Source organism: Acipenser ruthenus, chromosome 8 (genome assembly GCF_902713425.1).
Source record: "Acipenser ruthenus chromosome 8, fAciRut3.2 maternal haplotype, whole genome shotgun sequence".
NCBI lineage: Eukaryota > Metazoa > Chordata > Actinopteri > Acipenseriformes > Acipenseridae > Acipenser > Acipenser ruthenus.
Window position 1 is genome coordinate 43022558 of NC_081196.1, and position 26354 is coordinate 43048911.

The window sequence follows — 26354 nt, forward strand, 5'->3', positions numbered from 1 at the left end:
TCCAGGTTATTATAACCTTCATTTGGCCTTTTAATCTCTCATACCTTTATCTTACTGCCGTTGGCAGGTACTCATTAATGAGTGAAGGTTCATAAGGGGAACCGTGTGGCCTCCGAAGCAATGGAGAATAAAGGCTCAGAAGGTTCTTCGTCTGACCTCAAATTGGTTGCTCACCCAAGAGCAAAAAGTAAGGTATGGAGGTACTTTGGGTTTGACACTGACGCTGAAGGGTGTATATTGCAGTGGAAGAAAATATACTGCCGGATATGCATGGCCCAAATTGCTTATTCTGGAAACACGTCCAACCTTTCCTACCACCTGGAAAAGAACCACCCAGATGAGTTCTGCGAATTTGTGAAAAGCAACACGGAGCAGATGAGGGAGGCTTTTGCAACAGCTTTTTCTAAATTGAAGCCGGAAGCATCACAGCATTTTGTACAGGACACATTAAACATGAAGCCAAACTATGCTTATGAGAACAGAAAACACCAGGATCTGACTGCTGCCGTAGTTAGCTTCATCTGCGAGGGGATGTATCCGGCGTCGGTTGTAGATGAACCGACTTTTAGGGCCCTTCTAAAAACTGCTGACCCAAGGTACGAGCTTCCGAGCAGGAATTATTTGTCGACCAAAGCAATTCCTGAAAAATACTATTTAGTTAAAGAAGCTGTATTTAAGGAACTTGCTGACGTGGTATGGTGTGGTACTTCTGCAGACCTGTGGAAAAGTCAGAACCAAAACAGGACTTACGTGTCTCTAGCTGCTCACTTTATAAATAACTGCAGTGTGAATAACGCCACGTTAACCACCAGGTGCTTGAAAACCTTTGAAGTACCAGAAGACAATACTGCAGAAAACATCACACGTGCACTTTACGAGGCCTTTGTTGAGTGGGGCATCAATGACAAAGTCTTTGGTGCCACTACAAATTGCTCTGCAGACATTGTGAAAGCTTGCTCCCTTCTAGACCTTCCTGTTCACATGCCTTGCTTTGGGCATACCGTCAACCATGGAATAAATCAAGCATTTCAGCTTCCTAAGCTCATTGTCTTTTTAGGCCGTTGTAGGAAGCTGGTTGAATACTTTCAACAGTCCACAGTAGCCATGTACATGCTGAGAGAAAAGCAAAAGCAGCAAGGAATACTTCAGTGCATGCCGATAAGTGACAGAGTAACTTGGTGGGTGAGCACCCTTGCTATGCTCCAACGTCTAAAGGAGCAGCAGTTTGTTATTTCATCTGTCCTTGTCGAAGACAGCAACAATCATCACCTGATGCTTGAAGCAATGGAGTGGAACACTGTTGAGGGTCTCGTAGACTTATTGCAGCCCTTCAAACAAGCAGCGGAGATGATTACTGCCTGCAAATACCCAGCAATCAGCATGGTAAAACCTCTCTTGCATATGCTTTTAAACACAACACTAAAAGCCAAAGATAGTGATCTCAAAGAAATCAGCACGGCAAAGGAGGCAATAGCCAAAGAGCTATCCTCCACGTACCAGCAGACACCTGAGGTTGACATGTTCCTGAACGTGGCAACATTTATAGACCCCCGTTACAAAAAACTCCCCTTCCTTTCCGCCTTTGAGCGAGCCCAGGTTGAGACTAGAGTCATTGACGAAGCTAAGGCTTTGTTAGAAAAATGGAAGAGTTCAAGGCCAGATGACCCACCGTTCTCTGATGAACCCCCTTTTAAAAGACAAGCAACTTCCACCCCACCACCTTCAAGCAGTGCCAGCAACATACTGTCTGTAATTTTCAGCCAAACAAGTGCAGATGAAAACCAAGAGGAACTGCACGCTCAGGTGATGGAGGAGTTGAGTAACTTTAAATCCCAAAAAGTCCTTGGACTCAATGAGGATCCCCTCAGGTGGTGGTCTGACCGGTTGGCCTTATTCCCGATCCTGCCAAAGTTACTGCAGAAGTACTGGTGTGTTCCAGCAACAAGTGTCTATCCTGAACGTCTGTTTAGTTCTTCAGGGAACGTGCTGAGGGGAAAAAGAAATCGCCTTGCCCCAGCTCATGTGGACCAGCAGGTCTTTCTGTATGAAAACACACGTACTGGCTACGAAGCGGAGCCCGTGGATGAGGATGAGGGAGAGTGGGGCTTAGAACATGATCAGGCATTAAGTGTAGGTGATACACTTGCCATGCAGACTAACGTGGTTAACACAAAAGACACTGGCTTCTATTGAACTGTCGACTTTAATGCTGTTTAGTCATTGGAAGTCAGTTGGAACTTTTCAGTTCATATATATACATTTTTTTTAAACCATGAATCAAATACTGCTTTTGTAGTATACTAAATACTAAAATGTTAATGCTATATCGACTAAAAAAGAAAATATGTCACTGTATCAGATTCTGTAAATAACATTTGGACCTTGCATTGTTTGAGTGGGAATTGAATACAGTAGCTTGCCCTATATGAAAGCATATACTGCACAATAAAGGCATAGCCTTGAATAAGTCAGATATAGCTGTGACAGAACAGGGTTTTGGATGTTCTTCTCCAACTTGATTGGACATCCGTAAGCTCTCGCTGGACTATTCACATGCCAGATATGAGTCTCAAAAGCATTCTCCCTGACAGTTCCACAGTGGAATTTTGAGAGAGAACTCATTACGTCAAATGCAGAAGTACCTACCTTGTTGTGGACATGAAAACACAACTGGCGGGTGTAAGGAAACTAATATAATGTCTATAAATTAGTGCGCACAATAACAATTGATGTGTTAGTGAGTTTCCTTTATTAATTCCTATAATCAAGTAACACTTACAGCATAATCATTGTCATTAGGCACAACAATAAGGCCACTAGTTATTAGCAGAAGTCATCATTGATCGGTTGCCAATTTCTGGGAGGGCATCAGTCAAGATGCTGGTGTGTGTTCAAAGAGGATCTTGAATGCTTCTCAAATCCACTCTTATATATCTTGTACAATTGTGTGTGTGTGAAGCTAAACCTTGTTTTTGCTAGCTAGTTTCTTTGTGTCAGCAGTGTTCCAACCAAGAACAGTCAAGTTCCCTTAGCCCATTCAGTTCCTTGTTCTCCCTTGTTCCTGGAATGATGTTTTAATTGTTATCCTGCAATAGAAAAGCATTATGGATACATTTTTTTAACCAATGTTTTTATATGGTTGATCCTTCTGTGTTTTTAGAAATAAAATGTGATTTTAAAATTAAGACCTACTATTTACATCAAACTTATAGCACTACTATAGCCACATTATTGAAATTAAAGACTACCATTATATGGCAGTAAACCTTGCTATATCTTCAAAAGTGATGCTTTCTAGCACGTGTTGTATTCCTGTATACTATTTGCAGTACTTATCAAAACCTAACTTGTATATAGATTGCCCAGAGAAAAGGTGGAGAACAGCTCAAGGCATATGACATGTTGAATAGCTTCCAGGTGTGTGTAATGGCTAGTCCCCCACAGCCCAGCACAGCACAGTCTAGTACGGTGGATAACAAATGCTATTGTAAGTCTAAAGCTTTCAATACTTCTGTAAAATATGTTTAATAAAATGTTCGTGTTGGAATACTTTCTATTGATGGTTAAACCATCATTTCTGATTTAATTTCTGAGCAAAATATTTTTATTTTGCTCAGAAATTAAAATGCATTTTATTTACTTTGCAGTATATTGATGTATATTTCAAAAAGTACATTGGCTTCCAATCTGCAATATGCAGTGTGCTAATGGCTATACACACACTTTTTATCCTAGTTGTTTTTTTTGTTTTTTTTTATAAAAGAAAATCACCTGATGGCTTTTAAGTCTGGGGTTGAGAAGTAGGACTGGACTTTCCATTCTTTTTAAGGGAGCATGTGAAAAAGTCACCAGACAATACCAAGAACAATAATAAAAACATCTCTTTAAAAAGAACTAATTTAAAGTGGTACAATTTATTTTCATTTGTTGATAAAGGTGTCGATTTTATTGTTCATGAGCTGAAAACAATTCATGGGCAAAGTGCTCATAGTACAGCAGAGGCCTTCCTTGAAAAGCATCCGACAGACAAAAGCCGAGCGACACGACAGTGCAAATTACAATGGTTTGAGCCTAGTGCAAGTACAAAGTTGTGTCAGTTTGAGAAAATACTTTGATGGCAATACAACACACAGTCATCATTTGGCAAGCGAGAGAGCGAAATGTAGATGCAGTACTGAAGTAACCTTCTGTTTGATATTGGGAGTATGGAAGCATTTAGCCGTAGGGATTTACAATCTTCTCACTTTAAATCTTGTTTAGACAGAGAGGAGATTTCCAAATAAACATTTGTGTTTTGCTTCTTACAAAAACAGACTGGAATGATCATATTTGGTCAAAAAACCATTTTGCAATGGCAAATTACTAATAAGACAAGGAATGTTTTAACTGTGCGTGTTAGTTTTTTAATGCCTATACCACTGTTCTCTCTCACAAGAGTTGGGGGGGGGGGGGGGGGGGGGTGAAATGACAGTAATTTTCCAATGCCTAGTTTAATTAAATGCCCCCACCATCTCTTTCTGGATAAATTGGTTTCCTGCAGTAAGAGAGTTACAAAACATATCAGCTGCAGAGATGAGTCATTTACAGTTGAGAATAGCAAGTCTGCACATGTGAGTCGAGTACACATTTGTTTTGAGTGTTTTTTATTGCACTGGAGTAGTACAGTATATCCTCATTTATTGGTGTAATTATAGCAAGATTTTAATCAATGACTTTCTAAGTGTAATGAAGTAAATAAAAAAAAAAAATAAATAAAAAAAAAAATTAAAAAAGGGTTATTAGTGGGAACTGATGTGACGGTAAGTGAGTAATGTCCTTGAGTGGATTTTCTTTTTTACATTTTTTTTAAAATTATTATTCAACCAGGATTGATACAGGGGATAAATGGCTGGCAAGAAGACAACAAAAAAATTGAGAAAAAAAAGAGATGGCTAAGAATGTTATATGACAGCTGAATTTCAAGCGTTCAAAAGTCTGGAGGAAAAAACAAAATATATGTCATACACACAAACCATGTTTCTGATCAGCACAATACCTTATGTGAGTACTAAGTACTAACTGACCTTTAAGCTCCAGGCATTTGCAGTACGTGATCTTATCTGGGAGGTAATGCCACTGTGTCTGGAGCATATGCCTAAATCCTGAATTAAAAAAAGACATGCATTGTATTGGATGCAGCATGTTTTAGAAGCATTCATCCCATCTTTTGATATAAACCAAATACAAGGGCTTAAACGGAAAGAAAATACACTGCTCTGGAGTCAGATGAGTATAGATATTAGTGTCCTTTTCCTACTGTGCTGATGTATTGTTCCCCCCCCCAAACCAACATCACTTAATACAATAAATAAAGCAATGTAAAATAAGATCTGCAATATATCTGGTGTAAAAGTTTTAGGCCGTCCGTATTTAGATATGCCACAGGTTAGATCATTAAAATAGGGCATGGAAAACAACAAAATACTGAAGTTTGGTATGTCAGGGTCACAAAAGAATCCTCAGGATTTCAGCAAAACAAATATTATATTACTATATACTGAATTGCTAAATGCTTATGGGTATGTGTTGTTTAGCTGAAGTGTGTACATGTGAAATAGTATACTAGTTTTAAGCAACAGGGGTGTGCAATTTTTGAACAAAACTTGTTGTCCAAGGGACAAAATGCTAAAAAGATCTACACCCCCCCTAACCGTCGCACAAAACACACACAAACAAGTAGAGTATAACTTGTAGCATTTTGGTTTTATTTAACAGTGAACACAATCAATTGGTAACTAACGGGCAGATCTAGCCTTGTAGCTTGACTGTTCCACTAAATTCTTCAAGATAGACAAAAGGTTCCTGCCTGTTTGTTTCCACTTTCTCTCTAAGCTGAATCCAACTTCTGATGTTCAGGTGTTTGTTTGTTTGTTGCATCACAGATACAAAATCATTTCCAACTCTTACTGCTGCTTTGTGGAATTCAGATTTTTCTTGACGTTCTTTCAGTTTTGTAACTGCAGAACTCAGATATTTAAAGGACTTGTGTATAACCTGTCAAGTTTCTCTGCATTGTTTACTGTTTTTTTTTCTACCAAAATGCACACAATATTTACAGTAGACTCCATTAAATTCTGCAAAGACAAAATAGTTTTTTTTTCTTTTGTTTATTTCTATTATATACTTAAAAAAAAAAAAAAAAAAAACAAACAAAAAAAAAAAAAAAACATGTACAACATTTTACGGATATTTTTCCTCGTTTAACATCTTGTCCCATGATGACTAACTGTAATATTGCTGCAGCAGGGTGATCCTGGTTTCATACCCTGATTGTTTTTATTTATTTTTGGGGGGGCAACATTCATTCCCTGCACTACTCTCACTGAAAAATAAATACATAAATTAACTAATACATATTGCCATGAGATTTACAGTCTGTATTTAAATATATATATATATATATTAGTACAGCATTTCATTTTTATCACTATAAATATATTTGTCAATCTTCATGTTTTAATAGTTTCTCAAATCGATGGATTGTGCATGTCCAATAACTAACTAATATCGCTTCTGTTTAAATCTATCTATATATATATATATATATATATATATAATCTCACTTATTTGCTAATTTACAAAAAATGTAAATACCATAAGTTTAAAATATTAGTCTGTGTGTTGCCAGAGGCTCTCTTGGCAGCCATTTCTTGTTTTCTTTGTAACCAATAGAAGATAAGCTTCTTCCACAGCTAGTAAATCAGACGTGATAGGGATGGGACCTAAACACTTTTTAAAATGTATGTGCTTCTAGACTTATGCAATTCAGTTTTCAAAACTTGCGTGGCTCTCTAGAAATATACCCAGAGTGTCTTTCTAGCAAGCAACAGAACGAACATAGGACAAATAAATAAATAAAAACTACTTGTCCAACGGAGTATAACGGCAAAACTTGTTGTCCCTCACACAAATCTTGTTGTCTCGGGAGTCGGGCGATACGAATTGCACACCCCTGAGCAATATTATAAAAAATAAAAGTGGTCTTTAGACTACGTTCTGTAAGACTACTTTTAAGTTGAATTTGAAATTCATGCCTCATTCTTTGAAAATCATCAGAATAGAATATTTATAGATATATTAAAAGTTATAACACTGGTATGTACAACACAGTCCAATAAGTACTGCATTATTGCTGCTGTTCATTGATTCTAAGAGCACTTAAGTGCTCTCTGAAAAAATGCACTTGAAGTTCTTGACATTCTGTTGTTGTAGTACTTGAAGAATGAACATGTCCTTGCGCTGAGTAGGTACTATACAGTAGGTGTCTGGCAAAGGATTGCCAAGGACAACACAACATTAAATATTGTACCAGTCTTGAGTCATCACTCTGAAAAATAGTGTTTTGGGGTAAAACAGAGAACTAATGCTCCTCCCAGTCATTCAGTATTGGTAGTAAATGAATCATATTTAGGGTACAACTGAACTTGTGAGATGGGTTACTCATTAAAATCATTAGCATATTTTTAAAGAGGCAATTATGTGTTTAGGGGTATAAAGATATATAGTGAACAAACAACTCCACAACCCCAGTTGTACTGCTTTCCTAGAAAAAGGAGAACATTTTGAGGTACTGTTCTACTTGTGAGATGCCTTGCTCATTCAAGTATTTAGCATATTGTTAAAGAGGATACCATTCTCTAGCCAGGGATACCAAAATATTTAATAAGTAAGGGATATGGGTGAGGAAAAATAAGCAATAAATCCCCCACCGCCAGTCATTGTTATTTGTTGTTTCAATGATTTGTGCCAGTACTCTATATAACTGTCGAGTTAAAGTTTTGTCACTATAAAATCTTAGATAACTGGTACTTGCACTAATGAACTGATAGCATGTGCTTTCACTGGTGGCTACAGTTGTGTTCACTGATTTAATTATTTATTTTGGGGTAAGGATTTAGACACTATAACTACTAAAAGATATACCAAACCATCTTGCTGATTCACATTTTGTATGCATGTTTTGCTTAATATTTCACTCTTGGAGATGATGGCTTTCATAAGCTTAATAAATCTAAATTCCAGTGTTTTGTTTTGTTTTTTCTGCCGCTGTTTATATTTATATGATTTAAATTGAAAAGATTATCTCATAATAGATATGATTTTATTTATTGTTGTATACACCTCAGAAATGTCATACTGCGAAAAAAAAGACAAGTAGAGGCCCAGCAAAGGAGCTTGTCGATCACTGAAGTTTTACGAAGTATTATGGGTGTCTGAATTCATTAACCTATAATCATGATATGAATGATATACTATATAACTTATTTTATTCCCAAAGCAAGCTCACTTTTGGGCGAGTGTATGCATGTGAGACTAGTCTGCTAATATGGACAACCACCTTGCTCTTTTGAAATGTTTGGTATTGCCAGTAAGAAGCAACATCAATAGTTCTCTTTTTCTTTGTACAGTCTTTCCCAAACAAAATGGAAGAGTTGCCATAGTGACGGGAGGTGCCAAAGGGATTGGTTATGAAACTGCAAGGCATCTGGCAAGGCTTGGAATGCACATTATAATAGGTACAGTTAAAAACGCATTCTAATAACATGGATTTGTTTTGTTTGGGGAGTAAACATTGAGGCATATATATGGGATACGACATGAACATTCCTGCAGTACTGTAGTTATTCCAATCAGTCTGACCGAATAACTCACGGAGCGCCAAAGGGGACTAGCACTTGTGTACTGCAATAGCATCCTATTTTTTCTACTGGTTGTCACATGTTATTTGTTCCTTGTAAATGTGTAATAAGTTTGCTTTCCATCTGTCACTGATTTCTAAAAGCTGCTCTGTTACTCAGTGCCTTCAAACAGCCATTTGGACTACCCAGGCTGGCATGTTTTGTCATTCTTTATAACTGAACTTAAGTCCCAAACATGCTGAATTGGATTGAGATCCGGGGTATGGTATGGTGGATGGATGTATTGTCTTAAAAGTAGCCATCCGGGTACAAGTGCAGCAGTGTTGGATCGACTTGATCTGCAGTGATGCTGAAGTAAATTACGGCATTCATTCTTCTTTCCTAGTGTAATCAAGGGATCCAGATACACCAGAAAACATGCCTCGAACCAAGGCAATGCCAAAGCCAATCGAGTAGACAAGCCCTGATAAAGTACCCAGGCAGTATGTGTCTCGTGTGTGTGTGTATATATAATATACACACAGTGTATATATATATATATATATATATATATATATATATATATATAATTATAACAAGAAAGGTCATTTGTGCACTACAATACTTGATATTGACGATTACATGTAATGAAAGTAGAGTCTCTACGGCAGTGCAAAAGGTTTTCAGCCAAACTTTCAGTTTCGATGGCTTACCAAAAGAGTTTCTGTAGAGACATTCATGGTCACACTCTTGTCATCTTGCTTCAAAGGGATTAATTATATAACTCCTGCCACGATGAAATGAGTTCCAAATTAAGTGTTTCTTGAAATTCTCTAAAATATCTGTTAAATCTTCTTAAGGGAAAGGGATTCATCTTCCTGTGGATGTTGAAAAAGCACTTCCTGTCTATGGTTGCACTGCACTAAATGCACAAATACCAGGAATGGCTGGTTGATACAACCGCTAAATTGTCACGTCAATCCATTCATGCAATTTTATTCATCAGAAAACCACTTGCGCTCCTGCTGGAAAATGAGACGTTGTGGTATAGTTCGAAGAAATCTCCTGACCTCTGCTTGAGTAATAAACTACAATCGATGTGATTGCTACAGCCTGTATGTCATTTATCAGCTTCAAGCAAGTTACTGTACAGGAGTGTAAAATACAAAACAAAAAATGACTAGATTTTGACGTTTAGTTGTAGCTAAGTAATTTGGTCCTATGTAGGTCACACATGCAGTTTTGAAAGTTATTGCAAATGTCTTTTCATTAAAAAAGGAAAAAAAAAAAAACATATCTGATTCCCTAGTAATTTAAAGCTCTGTTTTCATTCCTTACTTTCAAGATGTCTTTCTAGGTCATTAAATATCACACAATTTCTTTACAGCTCTCATACATTACCAGTGCTGTCCAGTAAAAAAAAAATAACATTTCACTGCCACATTGTGTCCTCTGGTCATATCAATGATGCTCTTTGCACATTTTAGGTTACTGTCTTTACAATTGGTACACAACTGTTTTATATGAGTCTGTCACTTCTCAAGTAAATATTAACCTAAATACCAATGTTATTTACATAATAAAATATGAACTGTCCTAACCCCACCCCTCCTAATTTTGCAGACAGAATTGACCCAATTGTGTTTACAGTTGGTGCACAGCTGTATTTTAATGATTTTATTGCTACATATTTTTCATCTGATTTACTGCCTGTTTCCAAAGTATTCAGTCAGAAATTGTTTGTTTTTGTCCACAAAAAAACACCCATTTGTAGTTTAAAATGTATAAGGTACAGTTAGTTGTGTAGAAATTTGCAAACACCATATTTTACTATTTTTTTTTAAACTAGAGGAAATGATTTAGATGTCAAAGTGCTAAAGAAGTGGTGCTAATTGAAATGTAAATGATCACCTGTCAGCTTCTAAGGAGAGAATCTTTACTCAAGGCAGATTAAGTTCCTCTGGCCGTTAACCGGTTTTCTTCCTTTTTAGCTGGAAATTCAGAAAACGAGGGCCAAGAGGCAGTGAAACGGATCAAAGAAGAGAACCTACATCAAAAAGGTACAGTAATGATTTACTGCGTTTCTGATTTTGAGAATAAAAGTAATATAAAAAGGATAAGCTACAGCTATGGCCAAAAGTTTTTCATCACCTAGAATTTTAGGACATAATTTAAAAAAAAAAAAAAAAACTGTATTAACATAATTTAGGTATTTTATTTAACATCATGTAATCAACCAAACTACAAAATTATATTGCAAAAGTCTACCGGAAGCCATAATAGTAGTACAGTATTTCATGTTAAGTATATGGAAAACTAAAAAGCAGTATGCAATTTAATATGTTAACGTAACATTATTCTGCAGGATTCACTTGACTTTAGGAAGCAAAATGAGTTAAGACTATAGGGTGATACAAACCTTTTGGCCTTAGCTGTACGAAAAGAACACAAAAACACTTTGATTGGTGTACTAGAGCGGGCATGTATTTCATTCAACATATTTTCAGATTTTAATACCAATAGCCAAGCATATTGAATACATTATGCGCAAGTATTCCCTGTGATGCTTTTTCCACCTGTTCCATTAAACACCTTCATTCCTTTTGGCTGGATTACTGTAGATATAACCCAGCGTATTCATATCCTGTGCTCCACAGAAGAAAATTCTTGCAAAGTTCTGAAACAAGCTTTCATGGGTTATAGATGAGCATTGAGGGACTTGTGATAAAATAATTGACTTGGTAATCGGTCTCCATCTGTTTTTAGTGCCAGTATTATTTTGTTTATGTTTATGTCCATTCCCTTTCATTGCCTGTAAGATTCTGCCTGGGGAATCAACAAGTCCCCCTGAGTATTTGTGATTATATCTACAATGTTTCTGACAATGCTTCACAATCTGTCATTTTCTGTCACACTGGACCAAACCATCAAGGTGCTTCTTGGCGTGGATGTCTGTGTCATGATGTTCATTGCATCTATTGCCATCTTGTGTGGCTAATGCACTCTGTTTCAACTACTTCTGAGGCTTTGGGGAAAGGGCATTTCTGTGTATAGTTTCTCATTCAAATCTAACTACTATTTTTTCATAGTCTTTTTAAACGCTTCTGTCATATCAATTGGAAATACATCTGGTGATAAACAAAGCACCTCAGTTTGCAATACTGTTAGGGCCCGAGTCCTTATGGTTATTGCTACTCCAGATTTTTTTTTTTTTTAAGTCAGAAAAACATATTTTTTTTAGCACTTGTTTCAGTATCAAAGTGGCCACATACAGTATAATTAAGCTAATTAAGGGTAGTAAAATTAATGCTAGCATTAATGCATTGTGCACACCACTGTACACATTCTATAGTGCAGACAGGTATTACCATATACAAAGGAAATTATTTTCAACAGATAATGAAATCTATAGTACAGTGTAATGATGAATTGTGACTTGCTGTCACCTGATTAAAGTCTTTATATAGTCGTTGTGCCCCACCTTCACAGAGAATTATTAAACTGTGAAGGAGACTGATTACCAAGTTAATTATTTCACCACAAGTCCTTCAAACCCATGAATCCTTACAGATTTCCCAGGACAGCTGCCTCAAAAAGAGAAAAATCCAGGCTAAACCAGAACGAGTGGCAACCCTAGCAAGAATCCATTTTTAAAGATGGCAGCAAAGAAGAAATAAGAGGTTAACAGTTCTTCTGTAGCCCCGTGACAAACCACTTTCATATAAAGATTATACACATTTTATGGTTTTAGTTTTATGGATTTCTTTATTTATACATGTTCTTTACAGTGCGGTACAGCTCAACAGTCCAGAAAAATAACTGCACTCTTATTATATGGGGCTCAAATCGGTGGGAAGAATGGACGTTAAACCAGCCAAGCATTGTCTCTGAACCATATCTTAGAATCTATTACTGACCTTGACTTGTATTTAACAATATGGTCTGTGGTTCCTTTTTTTTTTCTCCCAAATGAATTAGTATTGATTTTAGGGGAAAAAATTATTATATCAACTCTTATTTGACTTGGCTGAGCAGTTTCTTTTCCTCATTTACTTTCTTTTCCTCATTTACTTCCTGTGTTACAGGTAATCTGACCCTGTATATTCTTGATGCAACATGGAGCATTGGGCTCAGGAGGGGTTCTAATAGCTAAGCACATAAAGTGGACAAGGAAGAGAAAAAATATATCAAATGTTGTTAGTGGGAATGTTGTTAGTATGAATATTAAATGTACAATTACATTTTTTTTTATTAATGCCCTAGTTTCACCTTTTAAAATAAGATATTTAAGCATGGTGCTTTTAAATTGCCCTCGTAAATTATTGTGTTACAGCTTCTTGTTTAGCTATCAAAGTCGGCAAACGGGGTGTAAAACCTGATGAATTGGTAAAGGTTTAACTTGGCGTGAAACCTCCCAGACACAAATCTATAGCAAGCATCTAATCTCATTAGTGTCGGAACATTTACAGGGGAATAGATCACAGTGTATATTCCCATTTGTTGGGAATTGATTCCACCGTGTAACAATTTTTTATTATTTTTTTTGGTTCCTGGGTAGTAAGTGTTATTTCCTAATTGCTTATGCCTCAAAAGTATAGAAAATGGCTATTATTCCCCACAAACTTTGCTTTTGTGACCAGGACAGTGATATTTTGAAATGTACCTATTTTCCAGAACATTCCAGATAGATTCAGTGCTGAGTAAACTTGGAGTAACTTCTAGAACTTTCTAGAACTTTCCAGTAATATAAATAGTAGTATAAATACAGGGGCCTTAAGCCCACCAGTTCAGTTTAGTTCCAGCTGCCTAAGTGGATACATATCTGCATTTTTCTGAGATGGTATCAAGGTCATAGGAGACTTCAAAATGGTGGCATTCCTGATGGGTCTCCAAGGCGGTTTTACCAAGTTTCCCTGCTATCTTTGCCTTTGGGACAGCAGGGACACCAAGGCGCACTACCACAGGCGGGACTGGCCACAGCGGACCGAGTTCTCTGTGGGGAGGAACAACGTCAAGTGGGAGCCACTGGTGGACCCCCGGAAGGTGCTGATGCCACCACTGCACATCAAATTGGGCCTTATGAAACAATTTGTCAGAGCTCTAGATAAGGAGTCGGCAGCCTTCAAGTACCTCAAAGACTTCTTCCCTAAGCTGTCTGAGGCAAAGGTCAAAGCCGGGGTCTTCGTCAGACCACAGATAAAGAAGATCCTGGAAGCAATTAGGAAATAACACTTACTACCCAGGAACAAAAATTGTGTTACATAGTGTTCTCATTGAAACAAGCTACTCTTTGAATAAAAAACCATCTCACTTCACGTTCTCAAGAGGTCAGAGATAAATCTTATCAGCTTACCATACTGTACGTCTGCCTTTACGTTGCTGTAAGAGAGGATAGCTATTTCAAGGCAGCACAGAGAAAATAGTTTATACTGCAAGTTAACTGTAAATCACAGATGGCTCTTGATAATGTCTTGGTAAGTTCCTTAAAGAATATACTCATGTGTCTGTGTTTTAAACCTGTCCTTGTAGCAGTTCTTTTGTACTTACTCAAAACAAGAACTCTATTCCAACCGAGTCAAAAACCTAAAATACTTCGCAAATTATGAATGCTTCAGCTGTATTAAAGCACTCTTGAGCAAGACTATTAGTAGTTTAAGCTGTGAGGACACAATCTTCTTCCAACCCTATAACTTGATGTTGACAGTATGACATTTTGCTGCAATGGGACGTTATACAATAAATTACATATTCAAGGTCTGTTATAGCTCAAGAAGTACAGTAGAAATTAAAAGTATGATCACTGCACCGTTTTTGTTTTACTGGTAATATGTTATACTGGCAACACATACTGCTGCAGTTGATAATAAAACAATTAAACAATAAATGGTCACTGCTTCTTAAATGACTGCACAGTAGGCACTGTAAGTTATAAAAGCATTTGACAGCATTGACAGATTACAAAATATGATAAAGGTTTTGTGTATTTGTCATAAGTAAAAAAAAAACTACCTGTGAAAAACTAATTGACAATTTTATTTGGAGTTCCTTTACTGCCTTTATTTAAATCATTAAAACACCAACATCCTAGGTGTTTTACATACAGTTACAGAGAGAAATAAACAAGAGATACTCACATACTTGTGCTGATATTTTATTTGCATACCCTCCATTAATATCAGTGTTTACACAGAGCTGTTTAGATCTGCTGCTTTTTAGATCGTGGGTTTTATTGTGTAAGTGCCTTTAAAATATTACTCTTAATAGCTGCAAATTTACAAATTGAGCAAAATATGGAAGATTATGGTACAAGGTATGAATCACTTATATTACAGTCATTGACGGTACAATGACATTTTGTACTTGTGTATTATTCAATATGAAAATCCACAACATCAGGACTAGAATTTTTTTTATATATAATAAACCATTAGCCTTAAAGCATTTTTGTTTTTGTTTTTTACTTGCAAGCATAATTTGAACAGAATAATAATCCAAGGTCACCTTTCTAGCCCTGTACATTCATATAGTGGCCAGATTTTCACTTGGATGTTTCTGCAGTACTGACCACACCAATGTGTAGAAGACCATGCACTTGATTTAGGATTTTCTGCTACAAACCTTTTTCACTGTAGCTTTCTGGGCATGTAGTACTGTACTTGCAGCCTGAGAAATACTGAACCATGCATCAGTGGTTTCAGAGAGAATATACATGTAGCCAAACATGTAGCCGATACAGTATATTTCTCTGTGAAATCAAGCAGTGGTGTATTAGATGAATAAATTATACCATCTGCATTTTCTTGTCATTTATTTTCTTATCAGTTTAAAATCCTATTACTTGTGTCCTTTATCATTCTCTATTGTTGTTTCTGCTTAGATCATTATTTACCAGTCTTACTAATTATTTATTTCAGTAGAAAAGTCCCCTTTTAACCACTATGTCTGCGGCTGAATTTATGAAGCTTCTGTACTTTCTTTCCCCTTCTGTAATATTGTTTGGAGATCAAACTTAATTAGAGCTAGGAAATACATATTTTTTAATAAAATAAAAAATGCTACATTTTTTGAAACTGAGTCATGAGTCGCTCCTGTGTAAGTCACACCTGACTTTTCAAGGCTGCCTAGAAAGTAGACTGTTATACACCAGTATCCTTACACTACATTTCCATTTTCAAAGTTGCACAAACCCAAAAGGACATTTATATTGCCTTAATGAAATTGTATTTTAGAGGAAATTGTTTTACTCGTTGGCATCTTTCCCAGGGATGTTCTAAGCCTTGTGGTTTTATATTGTTGTCATCCAAAGACAAAATGAACAAATCATGGGGTGCTCGTTGAACAGCCAACATTTATTGTTAAAGACAGGCATACAAGCATGAAAGGAAGCACTGAGATGTGCTTGCAATAACCAGAAGAAGCCTACTCCCTAAAGCCCTCTGCACACAGCCCGACTCAGGCCATCTCAACTCATCACATCTGAGTATGCACACATTTTATGATCAGTTGTGCTCAGTTTTGGTTCGACGTCACAATTGAGTTTTTCCCGACTGGGTGTTGCACACTGCTAAGACTGAATTAGACGGACCACAACTAGATCCTGGTGATTACTATGTATGCAGATTTAATTAATACTGCCCTGTACACATTTTTGTATTAACTTAGCCCAACATAGCGACCCTCATCTTATGCATGACATCGAATGCTGATTAGACGGCGGAGACAGCGCTGGGAGGCAACCAGAAGCGCTTAGCCTATTAATTAATTGACAATTTACACAGTGCAAACGTTTCAGGCAGCGTTTGACTTTTTGTATAGCTTGTCTACTACACTTTAGCCTGTGGTAAATAAAATCCAACCTGTTGATTTTTTTATTTTACTTTGGTGTTTTTTTTTTTTTCTCAGCGTGTGGATCTAGGGGCTTGTGATTTGTGACCTATTGGAGATCGACACACCGGTTACTTCTGTTTTAGCGCAGTAAGAAAATATAGGCTGCCAGTAGATTGATAATAAAAATGTAAATTGATCATTTACCTTTGATTAGTAAACGTATAAAAAAACCTATTCAAATGTGCACATATCTGATATTTTTGAATTCAGGACACTCAGAGTAATTCAAGACTAATGTATTTTTACCTGTGGAACGAAAGCTGTCAATATTCCACCATCTTGTGACAAGTTACATGACAAGCTACGTCACTTCAACCTGCTTCACCATTGGTTGACACCCTTATGACTAATCAGTCTTAGTCAGTCTTGGTCGGCAACCGCTGCACACAGACAGACTGATCACATCCGAACAAAACTGCGTCTGAAAAAGATTCAACATGTTCAATCTTCAAATCAGGAGACATCCCGACTGAAATCTGCATAGTCTTGGTTTTAAGGGCACGCACACTGATACGATTCATCCAAACTCTGTACAGCCAGTTGAGATGAGTCGGGACGGCTTGAGTCGGGCTGTGTGCGGCAGGCTTTACTCTATCACATTTAGAAAAAAGCCATGGCAGGAGCTGGTTTTTCCAGTAGACACATGGTGATGCACAGGGGGAGACTGGGATGCATACTCAGCACCTGATTTTCAGCTGAGTGTCCTATCACCGTTCATGCCAGTATAATTAGTGATGAGGATGATATCTTCTCGTCGTCGTCTTCTTGTAAGGTCAACACTTAGTACTACTCTTTCTGCAGGGGACTTCAGATGTGATGAAATGATATAAGAAATTAAGTTGTTTGAGTGAGATAAGACCTGCAAATAGAACGTTAGTCAACGATAATTTCTTCTTTTTTTTTTTTTTTTTTAATTATTATACAAACGGGTAACATTCAATCAATATGTTGTTGTTTTTGGCCCCAAACTTTGATTCTGGTGATGTCTTCCACCACACAATTAATTAACTTCCTGTGCAGCAGTTATTATGGGCCAAAAGGTAGGAATCTATGGTGTGGTAAATCCATAATGTTTTTTGATATTCAGTATTGTATCCTGTTTACATTCTTTAAAGCACAAAAGCTGAAACAAGTATGTGCTTTGTTCTCTCATGTAAGCTTGCCCTCTTTCTCGGGTAACGCTGTAGATGGAATACGCCATTAAGTTTAAGGCAGTGGTTTTAAGTAATAATCCCCTTTGTCCTTCATATATAAATGTTGTCTAATAACATTTCCACTTGTGGTGTTATTTGAATCGGTTAGTGTTCAAGTATTTAATGATTTAGTCATGCTCAAATGAAGGGATGCAGAGCATGCTAGGGCAAATGATGGTTAGCGCACAAAGGTTAATTGGAATTTGCAGTCAAGTAAGTCAGTGTTTTGGGGTTTTTTTTTTTTTTTTTAAAAGAACATCTGAATTATATAGTCATTTCCCAGGAAAAGGTCATCCTTGATAAAGTTTGAATGCTGAATTAAATAAGGGCAAAATGATTAATATTTTAAAGCTTATGGAAGATCAAAGCTCACAAAGCTTATCTCAAAATAAAGTACATGGTGCATACTTTATCACAGGACTATCTTTTTTGTTAACCAATTATCTTAAAATAGAAATAACATATAAATATAGTACTGACACAAGTTATGGAAACAACAAATGATATACAGAACAACTGGGGGTGGAGATTTTGTGGCCATATTACCTCACTCAGACCCCTTACTTACTAAATATGTTGCTATCACTAAATAGATCATCATCTCCAGTCTTACCAGCCTTGGTAGTCACCATTCAAAAAACTTTTCAGGGGTAGAATAGAGAACAGATGTCATTAGGCATTGGTAACAAATGGGTCATATTTAGGGTAACAATGCACAGATTGCTCTTTGACATTTTTTATATATTTTTTTATATTTTTAATGAGGAGAACATTATCTATCTAGGGTGGTTGTCAGGCAACAACCACCCAAAAAGGAGAACAAAGTAGTGTGGTGGTTGCACTCTGTTCATCCCAAAAGCAAACAACACTAATCAAATAGTTCAAGACAGCAGAAATCAATCTATTGAAGTTGCTTCAAATGACTATTTCTTTATTACATTTTAGTTTTGAGTGGTTAATGGGTCTGTTGCTCCAATATCGAGTTACTGTATTGAGTTCTTTGAATATGCATTTAACTGGCTTTGAGCTGATTTGAGCTTGTCGATAAAACCCGGCAATGTGACCTTTCAATTCAGCCAGCCCCGCCAACTTTAAACTTATATAGACAAAAAAAGGTCACATGATTTGAATGAAATGAGGAAGACTGTTTTGTCACAGGATTCTCCAAGCAAGCTTAAAGCCAGTTCCAATGGATTTTTAATCTGGTATGAGCGCACGACCTCTATTATTATTATTTGTTTATTTAGCAGACGCCTTTATCCAAGGCAACTTACAGAGACTAGGGTGTGTAAACTATGCATCAGAGTCACTTACAATTACGTTTCACCCAAAAGTCGGAGCACAAGGAGGTTAAGTGACTTGCTCAGGGTCACACAATGAGTCAGAAGTTGAGGTGGGATTTGAACCGGGAACTTTCTGGTTACAAGCCCTTTTCTTTAACCACTGGACCACACAGACCTCTACCCCTGAAGCCTAGATCTAAATGGCAAACGTTTTCAACACAATTACATAAAATCTAAAGTCTGCTGGCTTGTGAACCACCAGCTAACATTGCTATTCAGTTAAATACATCTGTTTTAGTGATTTAATATCCTCACTATAACTGATTTAGGCATATAGCAGAGGCACCACTAACAGTACACATATTCTGTGTTGCACAACATACATGTTTAACTGCCCCTTGGACCAACAGCCTTTTCTTAGTAGTTCTAAGAAGTGGTAAAAACAATGTACAATGTTAGCGATGTCCATTGGCCTGTTTTTACTGTGCACAAATAACCAAATGATCAGCATTACAAAAACCACATTGTTTAAATATTTACATGTTGACAAATGCAGGCTTTTTATAATACTGCTTGTAAACTATTAAGCATGTTTTCTAGAGTATAAATGATTCCTTTGACTTAAATGAAAACTATGAAATCTTTGCAACACTGATTATGAATTTGTAAAGCAAGATGAGATTCTAATCAGATTGAGCACTGTAATTTAGAGAACAAGGCACTCTGCACTTTACTTTAAATTCACTATCTGCAATTAACCAAGCTTTGAAATGCAGTGTTGTATGACAGTATTTTTTAAGAAATACAACAAAAAAGATCCTTTCCTTGATGTAAAATTGCACGGCCAAATAGAGATTTGCAATTTAATTATTGAACTGGCAAAGCAAAAAAATATACAATGATTTCAGGGGCCGATATCCATTTGTTTAACAAATGGATTTTTGAATATAGGTTTGTTGTAAGACAACTCAAAGCAGAAAACAGTGAAACATGGGTTTTTGGTATTACAGTACAGATGTGTACTTAGTACAAATACATGTCATCTCAAATGTTATATATATATATATATATATATATATATATATATATAGTGAAAGGATTGCACCTCACACGGGTTCATGCCCCTTTAAAATTACGACCCAGGACAGAGAAATGGAGTTTAAGTGGTTGCGCTATTTTCTAATTAAACACGATAATAAACACAAAATAAACACCTAACTCTGTTTTGGAGTACTAACTAAACAGGTAATTTCCCTGACTAACTTGCAGGACGGCTAATCCGTTTACGTGGCACCGACACAATCACAAACTCACAGGTTTACACAGCACTTACTCTTTCTCTGACTGCTCGGAGTCAATTACCTTATATTAAGTGTAGAGTGCTAATACTTGTGTGTATATATATATATATATATATATATATATATATATATATATATATATACAGTACTGTGCAAAAGTTTTAGGCAGGTGTGAAAAAATGCTGTAAAGTAAGAAAGCTTTCAAAAATAGACATGTTAATAGTTTATCAATTAACAAAATGCAAAGTGAGTGAACAGAAGAAAAATCTACATCAAATCAATATTTGGTGTGACCACCCTTTGCCTTCAAAACAGCATCAATTCTTCTTGGTACACTTACACACAGTTTTTGAAGGAACTCGGCAGGTAGGTTGGCCCAAACATCTTGGAGAACTAACCACAGTTCTTCTGTGAATTTAGGCAGCCTCAGTTGCTTCTCTCTCTTCATGTAATCCCAGACAGGCTCGATGATGTTGAGATCAGGGCTCTGTGGGGGCCATACCATCACTTCCAGGACTCCTTGTTCTTCTTTACACTGAAGATAGTTCTTAATGACTTTCGCTGTATGTTTGGGGTCGATGTCATGCTGCAGAATAAATTTGGGGCCAATCAGATGCCTCCCTGATGGTATTGCATGATGGATAAGTATCTGCCTGTACTTCTCAGCATTGAGGAGACCATTAATTCTGACCAAATCCCCAACTCCATTTGCAGAAATGCAGCCCCAAAATTGCAAGGAACCTCCACCATGCTTCACTGTTGCCTGCAGACACTCATTCGTGTACCGCTGTCCAGCCCTTTGGCGAACAAACTGCCTTCTGCTACAGCCAAATATTTCAAATTTTGACTCATCAGTCCAGAGCACCTGCTGCCATTTTTCTGCACCCCAGTTCCTGTGTTTTCGTGCATAGTTGAGTCGCTTGGCCTTGTTTCCATGTCGGAGGTATGGCTTTTTGGCCGCAAGTCTTCCATGAAGGCCACTTCTGACCAGACTTCTCCGGACAGTAGATGGGTGTACTAGGGTCCCACTGTTTTCTGCCAATTCTGAGCTGATGGCACTGCTGGACATCTTCCGATTGCGAAGGGAAGTAAGCATGATGTGTCTTTCATCTGCTGCAGTAAGTTTCCTTGGCCGACCACTGCTTCTACGGTCCTCAACGTTGCCCGTTTCTTTGTGCTTCTTCAAAAGAGCTTGGACAGCACATCTGGAAACCCCTGTCTGCCTTGAAATTTCTGCCTGGGAGAGACCTTGCTGATGCAGTATAACTACCTTGTGTCTTGTTGCTGTGCTCAGTCTTGCCATGGTGTATGACTTTTGACAGTAAACTGTCTTCAGCAACCTCACCTTGTTAGCTGAGTTTGGCTGTTCCTCACCCAGTTTTATTCCTCGTACACAGCTGTTTCTGTTTCAGTTAATGATTGTGTTTCAACCTACATATTGAATTGATGATCATTAGCACCTGTTTGGTATAATTGTTTAATCATACACCTGACTATATGCCTACAAAATCCCTGACTTTGTGCAAGTGTACCTAGAAGAATTGATGCTGTTTTGAAGGCAAAGGGTGGTCACACCAAATATGGATTTGATTTAGATTTTTCTTCTGTTCACTCACTTTGCATTTAGTTAATTGATAAATATAATCTATTAACATGTCTATTTTTGAAAGCATTCTTACTTTACAGCATTTTTTCACACCTGCCTAAAACTTTTGCACAGTACTCTCTCTCTCTCTATATATATATATATATATATATATATATATATATATTGTGATAGTCGTAACAAACTTTTCCCCCTCTCCGTATTTCCGTATTAATAATTTAGAGCAAACAGTGGCCTGTATATGTTTCATTTTATAACAACCTGTTCTGCTGGTGTATACATCATACTAAGAAATACAGTGGCTCTCAAAAGTATTCACCCCCCTTGGACTTTTCCACATTTTATTGTGTTACAACATGGAATCAAAATGGATTTAATTAGGAGTTTTTGCCACTGATCAACACAAAAAAAAGTCCATAATGTCAAAGTGAAAAATAAAATCTACAAATTGTTCTAAATTAATTACAAATTTAAAACAGAAAATAATTGATTGCATAAGTATTCACCCCCTTTGCTATGACACACGTAAATAAGCTCTGGTGCAACCAATTGTCTTTAGAAGTCACATAATTAGTTGAATGGAGTCCACCTGTGTGCAATTAAGGCGTTTCACATGATTTCAGGTTAAATACACCTGTCTCTGGGAGGTCCCACAGTTGGTTAGTACATTTCCTAACAAAAACTACATCATGAAGACGAAGGAACCTTCAAAGCAAATACGGAATAAGGTTCTTCAAAAGCACCAATCAGGGGTAGGATATAAGAACATTTCCAAGGCATTGAATATCCCCCGGAGCACAGTAAAGTCCATTATTAAGAAATGGAGAGAATATGGCACAACTGTGAATCTGTCTAGAACAGGCCGTCCTCAAAAACTGAGTATCTGGGTGAGAAGGTCACTAGTCAGGGAGGCCACCAAGAGGTCTATGGCAACTCTAAAGGAGTTACAGTCTTTCACGGCTGAGCTGGGAGACACTGTGCATACGGCAACAATAGCCTGGGTGCTTCACAAAACTTGCCTTTATGGGAGAGTGGCAAAAAGAAAGCCATTGTTGAAAGAAACTCACATCAGATCTCGGCTAGAGTCTGCCAGAAGCCATGTGGGAGACTCTGAGACCAAGTGGAAGAAGATTCTATGGTCTGATGAGACCAAAATAGAGCTTTTTGGCCTCAACGCTAAGCGCTATGTTTGGCACAAGCCTAAAACCGCACATCATCCTGAGAACACCATCCCTACCGTGAAGCATGGTGGTGGCAGCATCATCCTATGGGGATGCTTCTCTGCGTCAGGGCCTGGAAAGCTTGTGAAGATAGAGGGCAAAATGGATGCAGCAAGTACAGAGAAATCCTGGAGGAAAACCTGCTGAAGTCTGCAAGAGACCTGGGACTTAGGAGAAGATTCATCTTCCAGCAGGACAATGACCCCAAACATACAGCCAAAGCCACACTGGAGTGGCTTAAAAACAAAAAGGTCAATGTCCTGGAGTGGCCCAGTCAAAGCCCGGACCTCAATCCAATTGAGAATATGTGGAAAGAGTTGAAAATTGCTGTTCACCAAAGATCCCCATCCAACTTGACGGAGCTTGAGCAATTTTGCAAAGAAGAATGGGCAAAAATTGCAGTGTCCAGATGTGCAAAGCTGGTAGAGACTTATCCAAATAGACTCATGGCTGTAATTGCTGCCAAAGGTGCCTATACCAAATATTGACTCAAGGGGGTGAATACTTATGCAATCAATTATTTTCTGTTTTGTATTTGTAATTAATTTAGAACAATTTGTAGATTTTATTTTCCACTTTGACATTATGGACTTTTTTGTGTTGATCAGTGGCAAAAACTCCTAATTAAATCCAATTTGATTCCATGTTGTAACACAATAAAATGTAGAAAAGTCCAAGGGGGTGAATACTTTTGAGACGCACTGTATATCAATACCCATTTGATTAGAGAAATTGCTATAGACCATGAACTGTTATACATCGGTAGCAATGACAAGCATAGGAAAATGGAAACTTTAAAAAGATGTGATTTGTTTTTGCAATAACGACACATTGGGGGATGTGGGCCATCTTAGGTGACTGACAAATTAGAATTCTGAAAAGGCGTATAGATTTTTTTGTGATGCAATCAATTGATGGAGTTACTTGCTATGATGGGTCATTTCCATTACATTTCACACCAGGCTAATCTAGTGTTTGCCTAACACTGCAAATCATGCCAATGTGCGCTCACAGATGATTACAGCCAGTGCATGGATGCTTTAGATGGTTTTTTTTTCTGGGGGGGGATATTTTGTAATAACTACCTTCAATACTAGGAAGCAGTACATAAATCATTATATCAATGCAGCAAGTCATTCACGAGTCCTGGAAATAAACCTCCATCCATACAAGCAAACTGGCACACATAATTATCCTGTTGGACTAATCTATCCCCATTGTGCTGCTTACAATTTTGTTTCTTGGAAAATCACCAGATTCAGAGGTTATCCTGCATCTGTATAGTTTAGTCACAAGGCACAAAAGCAGATAACAAATGTGTCCTACCATAACACAGGACTACAAAGAACAGCTTCCATAAAATACAGATCAATAACGGTGATCATTTGTTATTCCCAAAGCTGTTTGCTATGCTTGATAATCAGAACTGGACTGTTTTATTCATGCATTAGATTGATATTTCTGCTGTAAGATCAACATATTCCTTTTATCACTGGAGACTACTTAAAAAAAAAAAAAAAAAAAACCTCACAAAAAGCATTACTACATAAATCACTAGAAATGAAAATAATAGTAAAACTACATGGTTTGTTTTAGGGTCCAAAAAGCTGTACTGGTCCCTTTATTTTGGGCAGCAGTTCCAGCTGTTTGCGGAGCTAAATCTCGCTTGTCATTTATGACTTGGGGTTCATTTGGGTGGCCCTCACGTGACAGCTGGATCATTGGAGAGGAAGCACGGGTTGCAGGCCAGCAAGCCTGATTTCTGGCAACTCTGGAAAACTGGACACATGCAATAGAAACTGTTCGAACAACCATTGTTTCACATTAAGAAGTGAGCCTGAAAAGAACCACTTTCACCCACTTAGACCCCTAGCACCTACTGTATCTGCAGTGCCCAGGGTGGCAGTCAATACACGCTGAAACTTGACTGAGAATCAGAAAAAAAAGGGATTGACTTCTCAGGTGGGATTCATCAAAGCCACCCTCCAGAGAATGCCCAGAAGCCTCTTAGAGCCTTTTCTAAGTGGTGTCTATCACATCAAAGCAACAGGCTGATTCCCTGGTACATGTAAATGTGGCTCAGCGTCACCATTCCTCCCATATCTACAAGTGGCATGAGTCTAATAGGCCCCGGGGAGGGGAATACTAGCAGCCAACAGAAAAGGTAACTAAGCTCCATCCTACTGTAGGAACAACAAAGCTGTTATACTTGCACTCCAGTTTTCAGCACTGAATAAAACCCCTAAATAATAAATTCACCTGAACACGGCAGAGGATGCAAGTCAAATGATCCCCTCTGTTTTGATCTTGCGGATTTCAGTGACACAGTATGCCCATTGCATGCATATAGTTTATTCTGTTTTTATGTGTATGGTACACTGTTTACAATCATCCTACAATCTGTACCAACCTATACATTCATTTTTCTATACTATATATTCTACTTAAGATGAGGGCTGAGATCTAGTTATTGAGGAAACACAAGCAAGTGTAATGGACCGTGTTGTGTGATTCATTCAGCCCTGTTAATAATTTCTATCTATGAATTACCTTGTCAAGTCGCCCTGGATAAGGGCGTCTGCTAAGAAATAAATTATTATTATTATTATTGTTCCAAACCTTTATAAAAACACTATACACACACTGCCTAGCCTGTTTATTAGGACCTACTGTATACCAAATATCTGTTTGGGCCACCGTTACCCTGATTCCAGCCTTGAAGCCACAAGGTGCTGGAAGGTGTCTTGGGAGGTGTCACCCAATTCTGCACGGTGGGTGGATGCATTATTGACTTTAATCAGTGGACCCAGGATATACCTGGAGAACATGCCCCATTCCAGTCAGGTTAACAGGCCATAATAAAGTGGGCAGATAGTGTAGGTAGTAAGAGTGTTATCTCTTGTTAGCACACATGCTTATATTTAATAGAGACAACCATGTATGTTGCCATATTAGAAACAACCTTTTTATACAGTTTTTTTATTATTATTATTATTTGTTTATTTAGCAGACGCCTTTATCCAAGGCGACTTATAGAGACTAGGGTGTGTGAACTATGCATCAGCTGCAGAGTCACTTACAATTACGTCTCACCTGAAAGACGGAGCACAAGGAGGTTAAGTGACTTGCTCAGGGTCACACAATGAGTCAGTGGCTGAGGTGGGATTTGAACTGGGGACCTCCTGGTTACAAGCCCTTTTCTTTAAC

At 37.5% G+C, this 26354-nt stretch overlaps 2 protein-coding genes across 7 annotated transcripts in view; both read left to right on the forward strand.

The window, feature by feature from the left end:
* LOC117406464 (dehydrogenase/reductase SDR family member on chromosome X) overlaps nt 1–26354 on the forward strand; it is a 67333-nt gene that overhangs the window by 22240 nt on the left and 18739 nt on the right. For 4 of the 6 annotated variants that reach the window (XM_034010518.3, XM_034010513.2, XM_034010514.2 and 1 more), the window contains exons 2-3: nt 8448–8555; nt 10649–10717. In XM_034010518.3, the coding sequence (XP_033866409.2) occupies nt 8540–8555; nt 10649–10717 (85 nt within the window). In that variant the 5' untranslated portion in view covers nt 8448–8539. Of the gene's footprint in view, nt 1–82; nt 193–8447; nt 8556–10648; nt 10718–26354 lie in introns of those variants that run through there. The other 2 variants (XM_034010516.2, XM_034010515.2) reach the window with 2 other exon arrangements.
* On the forward strand, nt 121–3892 carry LOC117406463 (E3 SUMO-protein ligase ZBED1-like). The gene has a single exon (XM_034010512.3). The coding sequence runs from the start codon at nt 121–123 to the stop codon at nt 2191–2193; it is 2073 nt and encodes a 690-aa protein (XP_033866403.3). The 3' UTR covers nt 2194–3892.